The sequence below is a fragment of the Haliotis cracherodii genome, unplaced genomic scaffold (genome assembly GCF_022045235.1).
Source record: "Haliotis cracherodii isolate W230 unplaced genomic scaffold, xgHalCrac1.p SCAF_11, whole genome shotgun sequence".
NCBI lineage: Eukaryota > Metazoa > Mollusca > Gastropoda > Lepetellida > Haliotidae > Haliotis > Haliotis cracherodii.
Genome location: NW_027266266.1, coordinates 21,713,708 through 21,737,764, shown reverse-complemented (window position 1 = coordinate 21,737,764; position 24,057 = coordinate 21,713,708). Strand labels below are relative to the sequence as shown.

The 24,057-nt window shown below is 40.3% G+C and overlaps 1 protein-coding gene across 1 annotated transcript in view; it reads right to left on the bottom strand.

The window, feature by feature from the left end:
- Nucleotides 1-22,770, bottom strand: part of LOC139454938 (A disintegrin and metalloproteinase with thrombospondin motifs adt-1-like) — a 76,841-nt gene extending 54,071 nt beyond the window's left edge. Inside the window, exons 1-10 of the mRNA XM_071236535.1 lie at nt 22,698-22,770; nt 20,177-20,406; nt 19,412-19,505; nt 17,939-18,100; nt 16,815-16,976; nt 16,202-16,372; nt 15,673-15,843; nt 15,025-15,195; nt 14,412-14,582; nt 13,799-13,969 (exon numbers count right to left, since the gene is read on the bottom strand). Coding sequence (XP_071092636.1) covers nt 13,799-13,969; nt 14,412-14,582; nt 15,025-15,195; nt 15,673-15,843; nt 16,202-16,372; nt 16,815-16,976; nt 17,939-18,100; nt 19,412-19,505; nt 20,177-20,406; nt 22,698-22,770 — 1,576 coding nt within the window. The remainder of the gene's footprint in view (nt 1-13,798; nt 13,970-14,411; nt 14,583-15,024; nt 15,196-15,672; nt 15,844-16,201; nt 16,373-16,814; nt 16,977-17,938; nt 18,101-19,411; nt 19,506-20,176; nt 20,407-22,697) is intronic.
- Between the last annotated feature and the right edge of the window lie 1,287 nt (nt 22,771-24,057).

Genomic DNA, 24,057 nt, shown 5'->3' with positions numbered 1-24,057 from the left:
CATAGCTGTTTCTTTGTACGACAGCCTGGCGTTTGCGTAACATAGTTAGCATCACAGACTTTTCTGTCAATAACATGCGGATCGTGGCACATAATGGATGACCAGGGCCAAAACACTGATGCTTTAACGCCAGGAACGAAAGATCTCTCTTTTAGTCACAATGTACTTTCAGTTTGACATGGGAATCTTTCCAGTTATGCCTAGAAACTTCACACGCATTTGGAAGCCTATTCCGAAATGATGAGCCATACTCAATCAAGCTCCTTTCTGGAAACCTAGTTCTATGATAGCAAGAATGTGCTGATTTCCATGCTTAGTTTAAGGCAAAAAAAATAGCACAATCAATGATGACCCTGCTGAAAGGTTCTACAAAATGTGGAATGTGTTTCAATGAGCAGCTGGGATTTTCTGATTAGGTTTGACAACCATTTGACACATATGGATGGAAGGAGGGATGGTTTGTTGTTTAACGCCGCACTCAGCAATATGACGGCGGTCTGTAAATAATCGAGTCTGGACCAGACAATTTTACAGTTTTGATTCTGATCCAAACTCGATTATTTACAGACCGCCGTCATATTGCTGAGTGCGGCGTTAAACAACAAACCATCCCTCCTTCCATCCATATGTGTCAAATGGTTGTCAAACCTAATCAGAAAATCCACGCAATTGGGATCGATGACATGCATCAACCCAGTCAGCGAGTCTGACCACCCGATCCCGTTAGTCGCCTTTTACTACAAGCATAGTCGCCTTTTACTACAAGCATAGTCGCCTTTTACGGCAAGCATGGGTTGCTGAAAACCTATTCTACCCCGAATCTTCACAGGTCGACACACATGGAATGTTTTGCAAAATTCAGCCACGTCATGCCTCAAAATATACCAAATGAAGTTGGACAGAATTTTGTCACAAGTTTTGTTTGCACCCAAATGACCTGCCAAAGGAGTTTCATGTGCCAAACTCAAAACATGCTTTCAATATGAATTTGGAAGAACAATTTGATGGATTCAGTATCAGCAGGTATATCTTGTAGCCTCCATTTCCTCATCAAAATGCCATCCTTGAAATGATAGTAAACTTGAACCTTGAGGGCTTCTTCCAAAGAAAGTGCCCTGTTGACAAGAACTTTGAGTTCTGCTCCTTACCCTGAACTGGTTTCTCAACAACCAAACTGTCAGAATTTTGAGTACTCTCTTGCTTGAAAATTTAGACAGGTCAAGAGAATGATCCATTAAAGTGCCAGCCAAATCACAACTGGAATCATTCTCAGAAGATTTTCAGGACTTTCTGAAGTGCTCAAAGACAAATTCAGCCAAGCATCTCCCCCTCCCTGTCAAATCATTTCAAATTTGCAAGTCTACACCTTTAACAGGTAGAGTTTCTACAACCCTACTTTGACCAATCCAAACACCAAAACTGTCTTCAAATTCACAAAATGGATGGGTCTGTAATGTTCTTGCAAGCTATTGTTTAATGAACGAGTGGAATTTAGTCACTATTACCAAGATGTCTAAGTATTAGTCTAATACAATTTTTTTATACATTAAACTGATCTATCAGTCAGCATCATCAATATGTACTACCTTTGAATTTTTTGTGTCTATCAGCCATCATGTTTTACCATTCGTCATTATCATTTTGTCATAAATCTGATTTAGCAATAGGTTCAGTCAATTGTAGGGGCCTTATTGACTATTATAAACGGAAGCATATATTTGATTTTTAAGGACAAAAATATATTCAGCTTAATTATTAATTTATGAAATCAAAGAGAGCTTAGCATCCTAATTGAATAGGGAGGAGATTTTGTCTTCAATCAATCCATCAATCACTCAATTCATCATTTTGTTCAGTAGTTTGTTAGTTTGTTGTTTAACGCCGTACTCAGCAATATTGCAGCAATATGACGGTGAGAATCCTCTGGGTTAGAGGATTCTCAACTTAGCCTTTCTATTAATGACAAGCTATTTTGTTAAAATTTATTGATGGACATCCGTGTAAGAAAGTAAGAAAGAAAAGGAATTAATGCAACAAAGAGATTTTGGAACATGGTAATAATTTAAAAATATATTATTTTGAGATATTGGAAAGTAAGAAAAGGTATTGGACAAATTACTTGAAAAAAAAATGCAAAGACTTATTATAAGATCCAGGGCTAACTGGGTGGATGAAGGTGAAAAAGTTTCCTGATACTTTTGTAACTTAAAAAATAGATATTTAATCAGCAAAGACATGTCCTATATTGACAATGAGAAAGGTACATGTGTGTACAAGACAGCATAGATTGCCTCTGTAGCTCAGCCTTTTTATGAGAAACTTTAAGTCAAAAGAAGATTTTATTGAAGACTGTGATTGAGAAACACTGTTGTCGAATGAGGATTTATGTAAACTCTCTTTTGAAGAAAGCAAATCTATTGAAAGTCCTATTACCTATGATGAAATTCTCGAGTGCCAGAAAAATCCAGCAACAATACAAGTCCAATTTTCACTTTAGAGTTGCAAAAATCCTATGATTAAATTATCAATGATCAATCTACAATAGCAATATGTCTGTTAGAGGAGATCATGGTTTTACTACATCTGGTTTGATAGGGGCAATAACTCGAATTATTGATTTATGAATCAAGATGGAGATTATGTAACACTTGCAGAATCCGAGGAAAAATCTGATGTAAAAGTAGACTCTACTTGATACTTTGGTATCATACAAGCTATGAAAAATATTTCAAAACACTTGGCATTGAGAAACCAAATACCTTCTCACATTGTGATGACAACCCTGTAGTTCGAAGTTAATTTTCTAATAAAAAGGCAACTGTGTTTGTCGTAAGAGGCGACTAACGGGATCAGGTGGTCAGGCTCGCTGACTTGTTTGATGCATGTCTTTGCATCTCAATTGCGTGGATCAACAAGACTTTGATTTATAAGCATCGATCCTCGCAACTGGGATACTATGACATGCATTAGTCGCCTCTTACGACAAGCATTGTCGCCTTTTACGGCAGTCTTGGGTTGCTGAAGACCTATTCTACCCCGGATCTTCACGGGTCCAAGTATGTTGATACACACTGAACTTTGTTTTAAAGAAATGTGATATTTACTATAGATTTACGATCAGACGTATATTGATAAACATTACACTACCTCCATAACAATGTTCTTTAAACATAAACTGTAACAATATTTCAGAACGTTTCTAAATGCTCTAAACATGCAAAATAATGTTTCACATTCTCTTAGGTGTATGAACCACATATAACGGACCCATGAAGATCCGGTGTAGAATAGGCAACCCATGCTTGCCGTTCAAAGCTGAACGCTCGCAATAAAGTCAAAGCCACAAAAACCTATGCTTTACCCATCCTTTGGTAATCATTTCGTGTTGTTGTTTGGACGAAACAAGGTATTGACACCCTCACGCGAAGAATCATGTCAGACCTACCACCCTCGCTCTTCTCCCAATCGCTTTTTTTATTAATTATAATGGGAGGGCGTGGTTTCATTAACCTCAGACCTATCCAGGCATACAAACTTGATCTTGTCCTTTTTGATAAATGCAATGAAATCATATATCATTGAATGATCTGTCCTTAAGACACTGATGTAATTGACAATATTCAGGAAAAACATGGCAATTATATGGGCCTCACTTTCGAAATGTCAAGCTTGCATCCCAAGTACCAAGTTTCTCATTGTTCTCGGTGCTTTAGGTTTGTTACCGCCAAAAACTGTGAACATACATCGGGAGAAATACCCAGGTTTGCTGCCAGACATACAGCCCTGTTGGGGAATCCCCTCCCAGTTAGGGAATCTTCACATTCTCCAAAAACCTTCTGGGTGGGTTCGACTAGTCAGTGCTTCCTGAGAGAAGTCCCATTCGTAATATATGTGTATCGATTTATGAACTTGCTTAGAGCCCTGTGCCTAGAAAGCGTATCTGGTGAATCCGAATTCTGTACGTCTCCAACTGTTCTTTTTATTCAGAAGATATCTATAGTTTTTAGTGTCAAATTTGAGGGAGTATAACACCCCTTGCTGAAAGGGACTCTCAATCATTGAAATAGGTTCCGTCCGTCAGTGCGTGTGCGCGTGCATCCCGGAATCGTTTCCGGAGCATAAACCGTTAAATATTTCTCTACGAAACTTTGTCGTTCAGACTCATGCTAAACTGGTGCCTTTTGCTATTTAGGAATTTTAGAAATTCTTATTTTTGACGTTTCCATGGCAGCGATTATGACTTAGGTTCCATAAGGGTGGTGTTCGTTTCAGTGGCGTTTCCGGAGCGTAACTCAAAACCTATTAAACACTTTTTTACAAAACTGTGCATGTCTACCAGGCAAATACTGAACTGGTGCCTTTCGCTATTCAGGAATTTTATCATTTTTTGTATTTTTTACGTTTCCATGACAACAAGTTGGACTTAGGTTCTATAAGGGTGGTGTTCGTTTCCGGAGCGTAGCTCAAAAACTTTTAAATACTTTCTTACACGTCTTTGCATGTCTACCAGGCACATAGTGAACTGATGCCTTTTGCTTTTTATGAATTTAATCAAATTTCATTGTTTCCATGGTAACAAGTTGGATTTAAGTTTTGATATAGAGCAGGTTCACTTTTGGAGTATAACAAATAAATTGTTAAATCTTTGCAAACATTCTATGTCTATATATATAACACATACTGAACTGGTGCCATTTGACATTAAGGAATTTTAGAAATGTTAATTTTAGAATTTCGATTGCAGCTATTTTGACATGGGCTTAGAGAAATGTTGGATCAGTTACCTGGTTTGGGACCATAACGTGTTAAAATGGGCGGGGTATATAGATGACTTCGTTGACTATACGCTTGTTCCTTTTGACATGGCCTCCCAACACCCTGGTCAAAAAAGACTACATGTAGAATCCGGCGATACTCATACGCTCAATCGATCTGACTTGGTGAGGTGAAATGGGGCTTAACATCAAGTCCAAGATCATTGCACTTATATTGTACCGTGCACACACGTGTGCGTGTGTGTCTGCTTGTACTAGTCCGGAATGATGCCGGTTTATAGTGCTAGCCCATTGAGATACGATGCCGCAGTTTTAACATGAACACCCCACTCAAACACTGTATACTGATTCCGAGCAGACGAGTCCCTGTTTTAAGCCCCTTAATGCCGAGCGACAGACAGAGTAATAACAAGTGCCATCTTTTAACATCTTTTTGGATAACCCGACAAGGATCGAACCCCGGACCTTCTGCTCTCTGGGCAGAGGCTATTCCACTAGACCACGGATGCAGTCTTGGTTATTGAAGCTTTAGACAAAGAACCAATCAAATTAAACCATTTTCAAAGGTCTCATTTTTATTTGCGAAGATACATGTCACAAAGCTTCAATCTGGTTCTCTCCTTGTAGAATGTGCACTGAAACCGAGATCTGTCAATCTGTCAATCTGCTCAAATTAAAAGGGATTGTCAATATCAAGGTTGCTGTGTCGGTGCACAAGACACTGACCTCATGTAAGGAAATCGTAAGTGACAGAGCTCGCGTGACCATAGAAGACAAGGAACCTGAACAACAATCTGTCACAGTTGTCAAACAATTTACCATAAAGAAGGATGGTGGGACTGAACTGACCAACGCCTATCTGTTCACATTTGCCTGAACGTCTATCCCTCAATCTATCAAAGATGGTTATTGTAACGTTGGAGTAGAGGTGTACATCTCCAATCTGGTCCGGTGCTACACCTGCCAAGCGTTTGGACATGGATTCAAGTCCTGCTGCTTCTTACCGCTCTTGTGACAGGTACAAGACTACTGACTACAGGAAGGATGCGAAGTGTGCAGGCTGCGGTGGTATGATATTCTAATCATGTCCTGCTCAGTGCTAGACAAGCTAGAAAAAAATAAGAAAAAAGCTGAAAAATATTTCCGCCGATATCCTACCGTGCATATTTTGCGAAGAAATTAACCATCATACAGACGCCAGAACAGTTTGGCGCAAAATCCACGCCATTAGGAGCATTAAACGTCATAAAAAAAACTCCCAACATAAACAATTCAACAAAACCCACTCAAAAAGCTAATAACCTAGCAAATCACTTCTCGGCCGTCAGTAGCAACAGCAACTTCAACCAAAAATTCCAGGAACAAATAAAATCAGAAACCTATCTAAATCTTAGACCTTACTTCATACCAGATAATTAATTAAACAACTACCACCCAAACTCTTCTAAAACTCTATAACCTCACATATCTAAACGGACAGGTCCCATCACTCTGATTTTTGCATCAACGGTTCACTGATCATCCTGAAAATCAAGCTACGAATAGTTCAAAGTACCCAAATCCTGTAATCTTGATTCTTGCAAACGAAAGATAAACTTCTTTCAGTAATTTTGTTGTAAAGCACATATGAAGGAATAAAATTTAAGTTCCAATCTGAACCCAGCACAAGGGCGATTGTGTATGGAATCTCTGTCAAACATCTTTCTTGCATATGCTAATTATGGTTCAAGTCAATATCAGTTAAAGTCATTCTGAAATATTTAGAAAGCATAATAGTACTTCAGATGTTCTCTTTACCATTTACCTGAGATGAGATACGATAAGATACGATTTTTTTATCCTGCTTCTGCAAAGTCCAAACATTATCCCTTCAGTACACCCGAACTGCTCTTCACATATTGCAGTCATGTCACCGCTCTGAATACAAGGCTGCCCTACCTAACTTTAATAGTCCACGACCAGCATCGGTTCAACAGTAGGCAGTGATAAACAGAAATACTTTTCAAGGCGGCGTAAACCACACCTCCCTCACTCGACGGTAGTTGTCAAGTCAGCTTCGCTGTTCAACGCTTCTGAAGGCAGAGTATGGTCATGGTCTATGAGAGCTTATAGACAGTGCAATGTATTGATTATAGTCATGCGTTTAAGCTTTGTTAGGGTGTGTCGATTAATGTAACTAATCCAAATGGGTAATAAAAGCTAAACTGGTTTATTGACGTGAAAGTTTCCCATGATCCCACCTTCTTGCAGCCTGTACTAGGGTTTTGGGTACAGCAGGAAAGAGTCACATCTGCTGATTATGAGGAAAATCCATGGTTGAGTTGTTGCAGCAAGGGCATAGACACGGTTCATTGAGAGTGGGTGTAGCTTTCCAGATATCAGGCGTAGTATAGGGAGCGTGCAGGGTAACCTCGGAGAAGATTAGGGACGGTCGGGTAGCCTAGTGGTTAAAGCGTTCGCTCGTCACGCCGAAGACCCTGGTTCGATTCCTGACGTGGGTACAATGTGTGAAGCCGTGTTCTGGTGGCCCCCGCCGTGATATAACATGAATATTGCTGAAAGCGGCATAAAATCATACTCCCTCACTCATCCAGTGAGCTTCTTTTAATTCACAGTAACTGACACTACGTTTAACTAATGTTGGTGAGTATCACCTTTGCGCTAACATCTGGTATCATCATTAATTTGTAGTGATTCATAAATACATGACATTGTCGGAATCGTACAATGCTTTTTGCAGAGGTTTCCTTTAATTATAAAATTTGTTTGTCGCTTTTTATAGACAAAATGTTTGTAAACAAAGGATCATCTCATCTGGTTCGATTGTTCACGGCCGATCATCATGTGGCAGGAGTAGTCCTGTGATCATGTGGCAGGAGTAGTGATGTGATCATGTGGCAGGAGTAGTGCTGTGATCATGTAGCAGGAGTAGTGAGGCCTCAGGCAACAACCACTAACTTTTTCAAGCAAACTATGAGATTGGCTGTTGCTTACAACAGGGCAGTAAATCCTTACCCTTTTCACGAACACATGGTGTCCTCACTTGATTTTCAGTTTTTATCCATTCATATAACTTTCTCTAATATGCGGTCATTTACGTCCAATGAAATATTTTTCGGCAGATAATTCTCTGGCGTTGACCTTTTTTATATGTGTTTTAAGTTAAGTATATTCTCGTGTAGTTTCAGGGAGTGCTTCAAACACATTACCACATTCAGCAATATTTCAATTACTCATATACCAAGCGGTCAGCAAGTGCATCAAAATTGCGTAGGCCGCTCGACAACCGTCAGATACCTAGTTCCCTCGGAAGTTTAGACGGGGATCGTTCAGTTCCATGGCAAGATCATCATATATTGACAGGTCAAATTCACCTCGTGGTCGCCGTTTTGGCCTGTAAAGGGACCTCTCTGGAGGTTATGGGTTGGAGTTTATCCCCAGCAACCTGTCTTTGTCGAACAAGGTGGCTAAATAGATCCGATAGACATGTTTGTTGACTTTCATTGCGCATTTAGGTACCAAGATGGCGTGTGACGATGGACATGATGTGATTATTCAATGAGCCAATGATCAATGGGACTCTATGTAGACTGACGTCCAAAAGAAACTTTACCAGAGTTTGAAATAGCTCTTGCTCAAAAACAACAAAACATACATGCATGAAGTAAAGTGTATTGAGGAGATCAATATATCAACATAATCAACACTGAAAATGAAAGTCATACCGCGACCGAGAATGACGTCAGAGGCCCCCAAAGTTTGGTGTGGTACAAAACTCGAGCTTTCAGAATCATGGTCCATAAACAATCGCTCACGTTCAATAACAAGTCATAAGTAGAGTGTGTGACCACCAAATGCCTAAATACACGCAATCACTCTTCGACGCACAGAAAAAGTCAGTCGTCAATAAGGTCACGTCATCCATCAGCCCTAAACATACAGAATCGACAGTGAAGACAACCCCCTGCCAGTCACGTCGTTGCCAACGTCGTACAGTCCAGGCCCATCTCAATCGCAGACGACGATGTTGCGCTGTCAATAGCTGTCCTCTGTATGGTCTAAAAGCCCTGATTCCATGAGCCCTGAGTCTCCTGGCCACTGTCTGTCGACTAACCCTGTGACCTAAGGCATTTGTCGCCGATGACGTCACTGTCAGGAAGCGATTTCGGAGGTGCAAGGTACGCAAGTACCGGTCATCATGGGGCGTGGTCACCCTGGGTATGCCTGTTCTTGGCCTGTCAGCGGTCCGCCCTGTCTGTCTGTAACGTTGCATCAAGTTGGTAACGGCAACATGGGAGCAACCGAAGGTTCGTGCAATATGGGCGTGGGTGGCTCCCATCTGTACAATACCCAAGGCTCGTTCACGTTGTTCGACTGTGAGTCGTGGCATTTCTTTTGTGTTTTTTTATCACTGTGGATGTCTGACTTGCCGTTGCAATCGTTTTATGCCCTTACCCGCACGTGCATTTGCAGTTGTCCGTGGTGCACGTGTTTTTCACTTTTTCGCGTATTATCTCGCAAACATGTATCAGACGATTCACATTTTCTGCAGACACTATTGTTGTATTTAGGTTATGTGTTTTAGATAGACTTCATCGAAAAAGAATTTATACTTTGTCTGAAATTTATATTTTCAGTTGGTAATGTTTCTTTTGGACGTCAGTTTATTTTTTCATGTAGCTGCCACATGGCCGTGTTCAACAATGAAAAACGTCATACAAACATCATTTTGGGTTTACAGATCAAAAAGACGTGCATACAAGTTGCATCTTTAATTTGACCCCTTTGAGGATTCCTGGTAAGAAGCGAATAAATTGATCAGGTGGTCCTGTCGGCGAACGAATACTTTCACCACAAGGATACCATGCCGCCCTGACATTGAATATTGAATAGAATACTTAAGAAGATACAGCACCAAGTTTCCGTCATTTTTCAGGTGAACAATAGACAGCCTTGCCATGTGTATGTGAAAGGTTCCACCGATTGGGCAGGATACGCTCACTTTTTCACGAACACCCGACAGTGATAGTGATTCAAAAACACATTCTCATGTTATCGGACAAAGGATTCTGCTTTAAGAAGAGTATTCTTATGTTGTGTTGTGTATATTTAAGGTAGCCAGACATCCGAGTTCGCTCTGGTACCCGTTTTACAGATGAACAGAGACAGTTAAGCGTTTTGTCCAAGACAACATCACGACAACATCTAATGCGATGCAGTTTTTTTCCAATGTCATAACAACATCCCCCCCCCCCCCATCCCCCCCCCCCATCCCCCCCCCCCCCCACCCCCCACCCCCACACCCTCATTCGATTGGTGTTAGAGAATATTAATAACTTGACACTTTGTAATTTAATGAGCACATTTTATTTGGATTGTTTGAGCGAGTTTTAAATGTGTGTCAGAATAGTTGCTTCGGTATGGTTGCGTCTAGCGACCTGCAAACAAATAAGAGGTGATGTATTGTATACATAACTACGAAATAACACATACAAATTCTGGCATCATTCTGTGTTGTTTTTGTCATGGTGTATGTTGTTTTCACAATCAGACACGATGAGAGGTAACCTTTTAAGGTTTTAAATTGGAGATGTTGCAAGCTCTTTCATCGCCTTTTCGTCAAAGCTGCAAAAATATTATCACTGCATGTACATCCAGTCCGTAGATTTGAAGTCCAGAGCTTGAGCTGAGTCAAGACAATTCACAAGATCCAACAAGTATGCCCAGTCACAGGACTTTCAATTTAAAGTGCAACAGAAACTGACAATAAATAGTGCAACCATGTTTCACAAATATATACTCTCAGGCCTGTTGAGATGACTATGCCAAAAACATGACAATGATAAATTGCTTTTCCCAAAGCCTGCACGCAGGTTTTGATCTTTGACTCATTTTTACCAAAACCTTTCCAAAGCAGGTTCTTACTTAAAGATATATTTGTGTGTTTGTTGTTTAACGCTGCACTCAGCAATATTCCAGCTGTATGACGACGGTCTGTAAATAATCGAGTCTGGACCAGACAATCCAGTGAGTGATATAATGACCATCGATCCACGCAACTGAGATGAATCAACCAAGTCTGTGAGCCTGACCACCCGATCTCTTTAGTCGCCTCTTACGACAAGCATTGTTGTCTGACTGACGTCATATCATCGAGATATCCCTCCAACACTCCAAGTCTAATTCCAACAAAATCTTCAAAAATCTCGTTTGACGCGGCTGCTACTTGTGGCTCAAACATAGATATGTATGTTTGATTATTAACGCCGCATTCAGCAATAGTTAAATAGTACAGTGATCCACGTAATTGAAATGCGACATGTAATTAACCAAGTCACCCAGCCTGACTAGCCGAGCCATTTGGTCTTTTTTAACAAGCATAGGTTGCATGTTTACCGATATTTTACCTGAAATCTTGACGGGTCGAAATGTATAAGAAATCATATGTCTTGATCGCACAGTCCTCATCACGACCATCAGTTTGACCCTCGTCATCGACAGATATACATGCAAGCACATTGTATATATGCAGGGGGTGGCACAGAAGAACGGACCGCGATTACACTTATTGAAAAGCTCAAGAGGAAGATATCATATATTTTTCTACTTACCGAAACGGTAACGACCCCCAAACCCATATCTCCGTCCAGTCCACCCTGACCCTCTGTTCCATGCCGACCCTCCTGACCATCTGTTCCATCTCGACCGTCCTGACCAACTGTTCCATCTCGATCCTCCTGACCATCTGTTCCATGCCGTCCACGCAATAGCTGAAATAGTAAAGGGTATGTTGTTTAACGTCGCACCCTGCAATATTTCAGGTATATGGCTGCAGGCCATAGTAATCCAGTTGGGCTCAGACAATCTGATGATTTACATCGATCCAATTAGTTGTGATGCGATACATTGACTTGAAGTCAACCATGTCACCGATCCTGCCTACGCAATGAATGTAATTCACAAAAAGCACATATTGTTGGGGACCTATATTTGTATCCGGGCTCCCCAAGGATTCCATTCTAAATTATTTGTTTGTTTTGTTTGTTTGTTGTTTAATGCCGAATTCAGCAATATTCCAGCTATATGACGGCGGTATGTAAATAATCCAGTGACTGGTGTCATGTGCATCGATCCACGCAATTGGGATACGATGACATGCATCAACCAACTAAACGAACTTGACCACCCGATCTTGTTAGTCGCCTCTTACCACAAGCAAAGTCACCTCTTACAGGAAGAATGGGTTGCTGAAGACCCAATCTAACATTTTTTGTTGAACGCCGCACTCAGCAATTTTCCATCTATATGACGGCGGTCTGTGAATAATCGAGTCTGAACCAGACAATACATTGACTGACACCATTGACATCGATCCACATAATTGTGATACGATGACATGAATCAACCAAGTCAGCGAGCCTGACCACCCGATCTTGTTAGTCGCCTCTTACAGGACGAATAGGTTGCTGAAGACCCAATCTAACCCGATTCTTCACAGGGGATACGAGGGGGGATACTAAATGCATTAGTACAGAAACATGCTTTTCTTTATATGAACACAATGCTCCTGTTAACATTCGTATGATATCAGATCAGAAAGACTTATTGTGACTGACTTCGGTTGTTTTGAAATTATTCCAATGAAAGTGGCAATTTTTCACTTTATCCATGTACAAACTGTTGACAGTGGGTTTATCTATAGACAGTTACATACTGTCGTAGCAAGTGGGATTTCAAGTAAGCGACAAATATGGCAGTTCACTGTTAACTTCTTTATCTTGCAGAATGACTTCAGAGTGTTAAGACGGCTTTAGATGATACTTAACCATATACGCAAGGACCGGGGTAGTGTGTGACCGTGACGTAATATGATTTGTCCTTTTGCTTTACAATACTAATTAATTTGGCATTCTCCTGAGAACAAAATATAATTTCGCTCCTTTCAAGAAGAATATGTCTTCACCAACCCATGCTTGCTGTAAAAAGCTACTATGCTTGCCGTAAGAGGCGACTAACGGGATCAGGTGGTCAGGCTCGTTGACTTGGTTGAAGCATGTCATCGTATCACAATTATGTGGATCGATGTAAATGATGTCACTCAATGGATTGTCTGGTTCAGACTCGATTATTCACAGACCGCCGTCATATAGATAGAAAATTGCTGAGTCTGGCGTTAAAGCAAAAAAACTAAACGAAACAATGTAGTAAGAAATTGAACCAGTGACTAAAAAAAGTATCCCTTAAAGGTTTTTCTAATACTTACGACACGCAATATAGCAAGTGCCCGTTCTCTCCTCACGTGTAATACAGTCAGGGGGCGTGCAAGTATTAACACAGATTCGACTGCGAGCCTGCATCTGTGTCCCACTTCCACACGTCACAGAACACAGACCAGTATTACCCCACGGGCACCAGGGGCCGATCACTGAATATGAAATAAAAATTACTTGAAAATGAAAAGTCTGTTTGGAGCGTTCATGCAGCAAGTTCTGGTCGATTGGAAAGTTCGAATCATAACTTCTGACGATGGATTACAGACACCATTTTCTTGCCGTTATGGCTGAGGACATCACCTTCATGAATTCCATTCAGGTTATGGTGCCCGACTACCCTTCAAATTTTCTTGAGATTTTTAAAAATATTTCCCATTGGTTTGTGACTGTAAAGTTGTAGGTGGAAACAACACGAGAGCCATTTACAATGTTTCCGGCCGACATGTTGACATAATGCTCAGATGTGCTACATTTCTATACTCTGCACATGCAGTTGTTTCTGGTAGCTCTCTGCAAATCAATATCAAATAGAGGACATCTCAGGCATATCTCTCCTCGTTGCTTTTTAGTTAATAATCCACACTGTCTTTAAGTTGAACTACACATGATTTTCCCTTATTAATTGTCACAAAAGTGTTTTCCTACTTACCTGGACATCTAAATCGAGATGTTGAGACTGTGGTTTAGTTGCATTGTACAGTATACATGTTTCGCTATTATTTCTCAGTACAAAAGTTTTTTTCTACTCACCTGGACATGTACAGATCTCACACATGGTAGTTCTCGTCTCAACTAATGTCAAGTCAGCCGGGCAACAGGTGGAACCGGTACAAGTCCGGGTCCTCCTCTGCGTATTTGTCCCAGGCCCACAGGACGTTGAGCAAGCGCCATTATCAGCCCATTCGGACCACATGCTGATAACTGCAAAGGAGATCAAGGTCGTAATGAAATCACACATTGATGTAGTGTATGAAAATAGAAAGCTTTAGATAGGTCTTGCACTTAGAATAGTTTTATATGTTCATTTGATGACACAAGTTCTAGCAATAACTTGGAGGAAATCTGTATTCCAATTTTGCATTTCATATTCTAGATCATGGTTCAATCATAACATCGTATTTTTAAAGCAAAACTGAAAAAGCAACTAAATGAGATGTTATTTCCACTTTATACATTAGTCATATTAATCGACATTTTGAGACATTCTGATTCAGTTGCATTGTACATTATACATGTTTCCCTCTGATCATTTAGTACAAAAAGTTTATTAATCATCATTTTGAGACATTCTGATTCAGTTGCATTATACATTATGCATGTTTCACGCTGATCATTTAGTACAAAAGGTTTTGTTTCCACTTACCTGGACACGTACAAATCTCACACATGGCAGTTCTCGTCTCAACTAATGTCAAGTCAGCCGGGCAACAGGTGGAACCGGTACAAGTCCGGGTCCTCCTCTGCGTATTTGTCCCAGGCCCACAGGACGTTGAGCAAGCGCCATTATCAGCCCATTCGGACCACATGCTGATAACTGCAAAGGAGATCAAGGTCGTAATGAAATCACACATTGATGTAGCGTATGAAAATAGAAAGCTTTAGATAGGTCATGCACTTAGAATAGTTTTATATGTTCATTTGATGACACAAGTTCTAGCAATAACTTGGAGGGAATCTGTATTCCAATTTTGCATTTCATATTCTAGATCATGGTTCAATCATAACATCGTATTTTTAAAGCAAAACTGAAAAAGCAACTAAATGAGATGTTATTTCCACTTTATACATTAGTCATATTAATCGACATTTTGAGACATTCTGATTCAGTTGCATTGTACATTATACATGTTTCCCTCTGATCATTTAGTACAAAAGGTTTATTAATCAACATTTTGAGACATTCTGATTCAGTTGCATTATACATTATGCATGTTTCACGCTGATCATTTAGTACAAAAGGTTTTGTTTCCACTTACCTGGACACGTACAAATCTCACACATGGCAGTTCTCGTCTCAACTAATGTCAAGTCAGCCGGGCAACAGGTGGAACCGGTACAAGTCCGGGTCCTCCTCTGCGTATTTGTCCCAGGCCCACAGGACGTTGAGCAAGCGCCATTATCAGCCCATTCGGACCACATGCTGATAACTGCAAAGGAGATCAAGGTCGTAATGAAATCACACATTGATGTAGTGTATGAAAATAGAAAGCTTTAGATAGGTCATGCACTTAGAATAGTTTTATATGTTCAGTTGATGACACAAGTTCTAGCAATAACTTGGAGGAAATCTGTATTCCAATTTTGCATTTCATATTCTAGATCATGGTTCCATCAGAACATCATATTTTTAAAGCAAAACTGAAAGAGCAACTAAATGAGATGTTATTTCCACTTTATACATTAGTCATATAAATCGACATTTTGAGACATTCTGATTCAGTTGCATTGTACATTATACATGTTTCCCTCTGATCATTTAGTACAAAAGGTTTTGTTTCCACTTTCCATCATTTAGTACAAAAGGTTTATTAATCAACATTTTGAGACATTCTGATTCAGTTGCATTATACATTATGCATGTTTCACGCTGATCATTTAGTACAAAAGTTGTTTTTTCCACTTACCTGGACACGTACAAATCTCACACATGACAGTTCTCGTCTCAACTAATGTCAAGTCAGCCGGGCAACAGGTGGAACCGGTACAAGTCCGGGTCCTCCTCTGCGTATTTGTCCCAGGCCCACAGGACGTTGAGCAAGCGCCATTATCAGCCCATTCGGACCACATGCTGATAACTGCAAAGGAGATCAAGGTCGTAATGAAATCACACATTGATGTAGTGTATGAAAATAGAAAGCTTTAGATAGGTCATGCACTTAGAATAGTTTTATATGTTCAGTTGATGACACAAGTTCTAGCAATAACTTGGAGGAAATCTGTATTCCAATTTTGCATTTCATATTCTAGATCATGGTTCCATCAGAACATCATATTTTTAAAGCAAAACTGAAAGAGCAACTAATTGAGATGTTATTTCCACTTTATACATTAGTCATATAAATCGACATTTTGAGACATTCTGATTCAGTTGCATTGTACATTATACATGTTTCCCTCTGATCATTTAGTACAAAAGGTTTTGTTTCCACTTACCTGGACACGTACAAATCTCACACATGGTAGTTCTCGTCTCAACTAATGTCAAGTCAGCCGGGCAACAGGTGGAACCGGTACAAGTCCGGGTCCTCCTCTGCGTATTTGTCCCAGGCCCACAGGACGTTGAGCAAGCGCCATTATCAGCCCATTCGGACCACATGCTGATAACTGCAAAGGAGATCAAGGTCGTAATGAAATCACACATTGATGTAGTGTATGAAAATAGAAAGCTTTAGATAGGTCATGCACTTAGAATAGTTTTATATGTTCAGTTGATGACACAAGTTCTAGCAATAACTTGGAGGAAATCTGTATTCCAATTTTGCATTTCATATTCTAGATCATGGTTCAATCATAACATCGTATTTTTAAAGCAAAACTGAAAAAGCAACTAAATGAGATGTTATTTCCACTTTATACATTAGTCATATTAATCGACATTTTGAGACATTCTGATTCAGTTGCATTGTACATTATACATGTTTCCCTCTGATCATTTAGTACAAAAGGTTTATTAATCAACATTTTGAGACATTCTGATTCAGTTGCATTATACATTATGCATGTTTCACGCTGATCATTTAGTACAAAAGTTGTTTTTTCCACTTACCTGGACACGTACAAATCTCACACATGGCAGTTCTCGTCTCAACTAATGTCAAGTCAGTCGGGCAATTAGCGGTACAGTTCCGGGTCCTCCTCTGCATCTGTGTGCCAGGCCCACAGGTCGTTGAGCAAATTCCATCATTCCATTCGGACCACGGAGTGATAACTGTAGAACAGATCATTTTGGAGGAGGTAGAATTTGAAATTAGAAATTAACGAGGGGTCTCCACACATGATTGGATTAGGTTTGGTTTGGTTTGTTGTTTAACGCCGCACTCAGCAATATTCCAGCTAGATGAGGGTGGTCTGTAAATCATCGAGTCTGGACCAGACAATCCAGTATTTGACATCATGAGTATCGATTGTAATCGATGATGTGCATCAACCCAGTCAGCGAACCAAACCACCCGATCCCGTTAGTCGCCTCTTACGACAAGCATAGTCGCCTTTTACGGCAAGCATGGGTTGCTGAAGACCTATTCTACCCTGGATCTTCACGGGTCCACCTACGCAGTATGTGTGTCTAATATGTTCTAGCAGTGACATGAAGGAAGTGGGTATTCAAATTTGATACAGACACAAGAACAAGTATTTTGGAAATAGATAGCACAAGATAGCACAAGAATATATGCTTCTGGCGATGGGTGGAAACTGTTGTAATGCATTGAAGATTGTTGCTTGTTTGTTTGTTTGTTTGTTTGTTGTTTAACGCTGCACTAGAAGAAAGACGAACTAATATATGATCCGACAGGCTCGCAAGTGAGATGTTTTGCTCGTTATATGACGGCGGCCTGTAAATATATTAAAATAGTCTCTGCATTTATTCTGTGTATTTATTCTGAGAACTAAAAACTAACACCGATATCTAATGTGTTTTCTTTGTTGTTTAACGCCGCCCTCAGCAACAGTCCAGCTATATGACGACGGTCTGTAAATAATAGTCTGGACCCGACAATCCAGTGATTGACATCATGAGCATCGATCCACGCAATTGGGATCGATGACATGCATCAACCAAGTCAGCGAGCACCCGATCCCGTTAGTCGCCTCTTACGACAAGTTTGGTGTTGCTGAAGACCAGTTCTAACCCGGAATCTTCAAGGGAATAATGGTATAAATGAAACTTACTGGGACAGTCTGGTAGATTACAATCCACAGTTCGGGTCTCATTGAGTAGTTGACATCGGGCGGGAATGAATGCCACACAAGTCCTTGTTCTCGTTTCTGTCTTCATCGCTGGACCACACGTAACGCCGCAGTCACCATTGGACCATTCTCCCCAAGGGGAATCTGAGTAGCAACAAAGAGATAGGAAGTAGCCAGCAATATATCACCTTCATTGCACCCTTCAAGCTATTTTTCTTTTGTGTGTGTGTGTGTGTGTGTGTGTGTGTGTGTGTGTGTGTGTGTGTGTGTGTGTGTGTGTGTGTGTGTGTGTGTGTGTGTGTGTGTTTGGTTGGTTGTTTTTCTGGTTGTTGTTTTTTGTCTTTTTTGGTTTAACGCCGCACTCAGCAATATTCCAGCTATATGACGGCAATCAGTAAATGATCGAGTCTTGACCAGACAGTCAAGTGATTGACACCATGAGCATCGATCCACGCAATCAGGACACGATGACCTGCATCAACCAAGTCAGCGAGCCTGACCACCCGATCCCGTTAGTCGCCTCTTACGACAAGTATAGTTGCCTTTCGTAAGAGGCGACATAACAAGATCGCGTGGTCAGGTTTGCTGACTTGGTTGATGCATGTCATCGATCCCAATTACGTGGATCGATGTTCATGGTGTGTAGTTGTATCCCAACGCATCATTATTTCAACAACCAATTTTCTCACCATTCTACTGTTTCCGAGCAAATATCGGGAGTATTACTACTGCGGCGTTTATTCAATATACGTTTCGATTTTTTTAACGGAGGGTGTTTTGCCAGAAGAAGAATAGCTATATCTGTCACTGCTTCACGACGTTCGTATGATATCATCGGACTCGTACAACGGACTCTGCTTTTAGAAGAAATGTACTACTGATCAAATTCAGTATTTTTTTCTGATGTTGGTATTGTGACAACAACTTGTAACCAAAAATGGATTATTAGATTCTGAAGACAATCTACCAATATGTGATCTTACATTTAGCCTCCACCCAACCACCAAAAGCTTGAGGCAACTTATTGATGGAACTTCAGATTCTGTGACTGGTTTGCGTTGCCCAGACTCGGGTATTTACGCATGCTATTTGGGTCATTGTCGTCACAAGTACAACAGAAATGTACCCCAAGTACAAGAGAAAATATGAATGATTCTATGTAGGTTTGGTAGCTTATTGAGGTAAACAGCACACTTACACACAGTACCGTGAAGATTCCGGGTTAGAATTGGTCTTCAGTATCCCAAGCTTGTCGTAAGAGGCGACTAACGGGATCGGGTGGTCAGGCTTGCTGACTTGGTTGATGCATGTCATCGTATTCCAGTTATGTGGATCGATGTCAATGATGTCACCAAATGGATTGCCTGGTTCAGACTCGATTATACACAGACCGCCGTCATATAGCTGGAATATTGCTGAGTGCGGCGTTAAACAACAAAAAACAAAGAAACTTACAAATGTCATTATCAAAGATGATGCCAACCGTAAACGTTTCGGGACCTATGTCACCAGTCAGTGAAACTAAGAACTGTTCGCTATCTTCACCCATCTGCAAAAAGAGAAGAAAGACGAACTACTATATGATCCGACAGGCTCGCAAGTGAGATGTTTTGCTCGTTATATGACGGCAGCCTGTAAATATATCTAAATAGTCTCTGCATTTATTCTGTGTATATATTCTGAGAACTAAAAACTAACACCGATATCTTATGTGTTTTGTTTGTTGTTCAACGCCGCACTCAGCAATATTCCAGCTATATGACGTCGGTCTGTAAATAATCGAGTCTGGACCAGACAATCCAGCCATTCACATCATGAACATCGATCCACGCAATTGGGATTGATGACATGCATCAACCAAATCAGCGAGCCTGACCACCCGATCCCGTTAGTCGCCTCTTACGACAAGCATGGGTTGCTGAAGACATATGAAACAAGCATACGAAATTTCAGCTTCATTGGTCAGATGGTTTCTACAGCAAAGATATTAACCCAGACGCCCAGGAAATAGGCTCGCTAATGTTCGATGCAATTCCCAATTTGGACTTTTGCCATATGTTCCCGGGGTTTTTTTTCACGTTAACTCTTGACTTGCTCATGCATGTGAGTGTACCCCCAGGTTTCGTAATCGTACAACGGACTGTGCTTTTAGCAGAGATTTATGCCGTTGGAGGGTTTTGTCGCTTTCATTGATTAAGAATATAAGTCTCAAGTCCTCACCAAGTCGTCATTGATTGCAACTGAAATATTCGCCTCTGTCTGGCCATCAGAAAACGTGATTGATCCGGTCCTTGGCCCAAGTATATCTTCAGGTTCTGTTGATATGTCTGTTAAGGTGTAAGTGACAGTGACGGTTCCAGTTGAACCTCCTTTTCGAATTAATTCGAAAACAATTGGACCCATGTCCTCATTAACGTTGTTTTCCTCCCGAACGATGCATACTTGACCAGCTGAAAAAAATACGTAAAAAAGTTAGTTTTCTGTCTCTGACATTCACCTTTTTGTTAATATATCTACAAACAGTGTCCCATGCTTGCCGTAAAAGGCGACTAATCCAGTTTGATAGAAACGTATGTTCAATTTGCATGATCTCACTCTTGGCTATGCAGAAAATCACCGAATCATAATTCTTTATGACTTTGGCTATAAGCACTTTCGGTTTCGGAAAACACTTGTTTACTTTATTCGAACTTATAACCATTTTCACTAATTGTTCCAGCTCATTTTCTTGGAAAGTTATAAGAGCTTCCAGTTTGGATTACATTACTTCCTGTTTGGTAAAATCAGTTCTTACCGTATTTGAGTTTTTGTCCATGATTACAATGTAATCAGTTCTTCCGGTTTGTATTATCTGATTTCCAGTTTTAGAAAACACATTCAAACCTTAAATCAGAGGTACTAGCGCATTTTGTAATAATGTTATTAGTACTTCCAGTTTGGATTATGTTATTTACGTTTTTGGAAAACTACTTACTTAATTCGTTTGACCTCTTAAAACAGATACAATTTGATTTGGTATGACGTTTATTATATTATATTTATTTTTTTATTCTTTTATTTTTTTTATTATTATTTTGTTTTGTTTTGTTTTTGTTTTGTTTTTTATTTGTTTGTTTCGTTGTTTTTTTGGGGGGGAGGTAGCACGCGTGGCCCAGTCATCTAAGGCGCGGCGATTCGCTGTAAAGAGTTGCGTCCCTTGGGAACGCTAGAAACCTATGGTTGTGGGTTCGAATTCCGGTTCCCCCCGATTATGATTCTAGATTCTAGGTTTGTCAGCACCATACCCGTGCTCGTGGGTTTCACCGAAATGATAAGAGGTGTGGACACGACTTGGAAGATTGATTCGAACCATGCCACGCCATATACGCGAATGTTTGACCAATCGTAATATGAATTTATCTCAAACGTTCCTGTTTTTAGTACACATCCTTGTCGTCTTTCTTGGTGATCTGTACCTTCACAATGCAACGCAATTTGATTCCCTACTTGTTTCGAAGAGTATAAATACAGAGTGGAGACTATTGATGTCAAAATGGTGAAAAGAGGAAAATAAGCCCTTTTTATTCTTATCTTTACAATCTATTATGCTATATCTACAAAGTGAATATTAATTATCAAGGTACATGCTTCGGCAATGTTCGTCATTTACCAAAAACATTTAATAAACAAAACTTGAAAAAATAGGCGATTTTTATTATTTTAACATTTTAAGACATGGAGAGGTGAAATAAGGGTTAACGTCGCGTCCAAGATTATTTGCCATATATAGCGACGTGCATGCATGTGTGTGTGTGTGTGTGTGTGTGTGTGTGTGTGTGTGTGTGTGTGTTTGTGTTTGTAGTAATCCGGACTAATGCCGAGTTCACAGTGCTGGCCAACTGAGATACAATGCCGCATTTTAACATGAATACTCCGCTCAGACACAGTATACTGACTCCGGGCCAACCGCTCCTTGTTTTAGCCCCTTAATGCCGAACGCCAGGCAGCGTAACAACAAGTACCCTCTTTTAACGTCCTTTGGTATGACGGGGCCGGAAATCGAAGCTCTACCACTAGACCACGGAGGCGATTTACTAATACAAACATCAAAACAAATTTTAGATAAGTAACAAACTGCTTCTCAATGTGATTGTGCGCTTGTACGGGAGTTTGGGGCAATGTGCTCACTAACTTTGAATGGGGTATGTACACCTGGAAAAACGTTCAGCGCCCCCTGCTATTTTGGCCATGAGACATAGAAACATGAGCTTTTCCAGAAAGAGTAATTCTTTATCCATATGAAAGGACAACAATCACGTCTCTTTTGAAAGTGATATGCATAATACTGTTGAAAATTTTATTGCATCTTATTGACAAAATTAGTACGCGAAGTAAGTAGTCTGTTGGTTGGTTTGTTGTTTGACGCCGCACTCAGCAATATTCCAGCTATATGACGGCGGTCTGTAAATAATCGAGTCTGGACCAAACAATCCAGTGATTAATATCATGAGCATCGATCCATGCAATTGGGATCGATGACATGCATCAACCAAGTCAGCGAACCAAACCACCCGATCCCGTTAGTCGCCTTTTACGACAAGCATAGTCACCTTTTGCGGCAAGTATGGGTTGCTGAAGACCTATTCTACCCCGGAATCTTCACGGGTCTACAGTCATGGGACAGGCAACCTCACCAAAGGTGATTCTGTGAAATGTGCCATGTCAAAGAATGGACTTTTCCGTGTGGTGTGGTGTGCTTTACCTTGTGCTTCCGTCTGTTGTACCCAGCAAATTACAAGTAACGCAAAGATCGACAGCAGAGTGGCAGCGGACATCTCTAAAACATAAAAAAAAATGCCAGTCACTTAGATTTATAGCATGTGTCAAGTATCTCTCTAATACACAAGCTGTCCGTGAAGATCCGGGGTAGAATAGTCTCCAGGACCCATGCTTGCCGTAACAGGCGACTATGCTTGTAAGAGGCGACTAACAGGATCAGGTGGTCAGGCTCGCTGACGTGGTTGATGCATGTCATCGATCCCAATTGCGTGGATCGATGCTCATGATATTAATCACTGGATTATTTATTTACAGACCGCCGTCATAAAGCTGGAATATTGCTGAGTGCAGCGTTAAACAATAAAACAAACCTTTCATACAAGAAGCAAATGTACAGGGTTTGTTGTCTTGGGAACAGCTGGTCTGATCACTGGTTTTCATTGATCAATGCCCATAAGTTTCATCACTATATTATCTAGCCTCGTACACCAAATTGAACTTGTTTCGGTGGATAATCCAGAAGATAAAATAAACACGACAAGACTAACATTTGCATTAGTTGGCTTATAAGTAACACCCCTGACAAAATGTTGAATATTGTAACATATAATCAAACACATCTTTACACTATGCAAAATGTATTTTCAGTCTGTTGTAAGTCAATGAGAGTATTTGCACCGTTTCTTAGAAAGCTATCACATGTTGTTTAGGGCAGATACAGATTATCATGAAAAAATGTATTGATATTAATCCGTCCTTGCAAAGAAACAAATATCCCTCACAGGAGACGACTTACTTGATCGGGAGGGTTTTTGGCTGATTAGAGATTATAGCAAAATTGCAAAATTGAAACGATGTAAATGTAAATTATCAAAATGTATTATAATGCTCTTAAATTGACTCTAAATACATTTTTTCGCTCCACAAATGTCTACTTTAAAATTGACAGACTGGGGAAGCTGATTGGGCCAGTTGATGATGACATCATGTTTGTTCAAATCATAGAATTGTGAAACAATTCGACTAATTGAAAAAAACTAATTTCCGTAGGTGGTGTATGATGAGACTCACGGGTTGGATCTTTGTGTTAAGTTAATTAAATTGTTGTGTATTACAAAAATGTTAAACACTGGTACACTCATTCGACCCGTGAAGATCCGGGGTAGAATAGGTCTTCAGCAACGCATAGCTGCCGTAAAAGGCGACTATGCTTGTCGTAAGAGGCGACTAACGGGATCGGGTGGTCAGGCTCGCTGACTTGGTTGATGCACGTCATCGTATCCCAATTGTGTGGATCACTGGATTGTGTGGTACAGGCTCGATTATTTACAGACCGCGGTCAC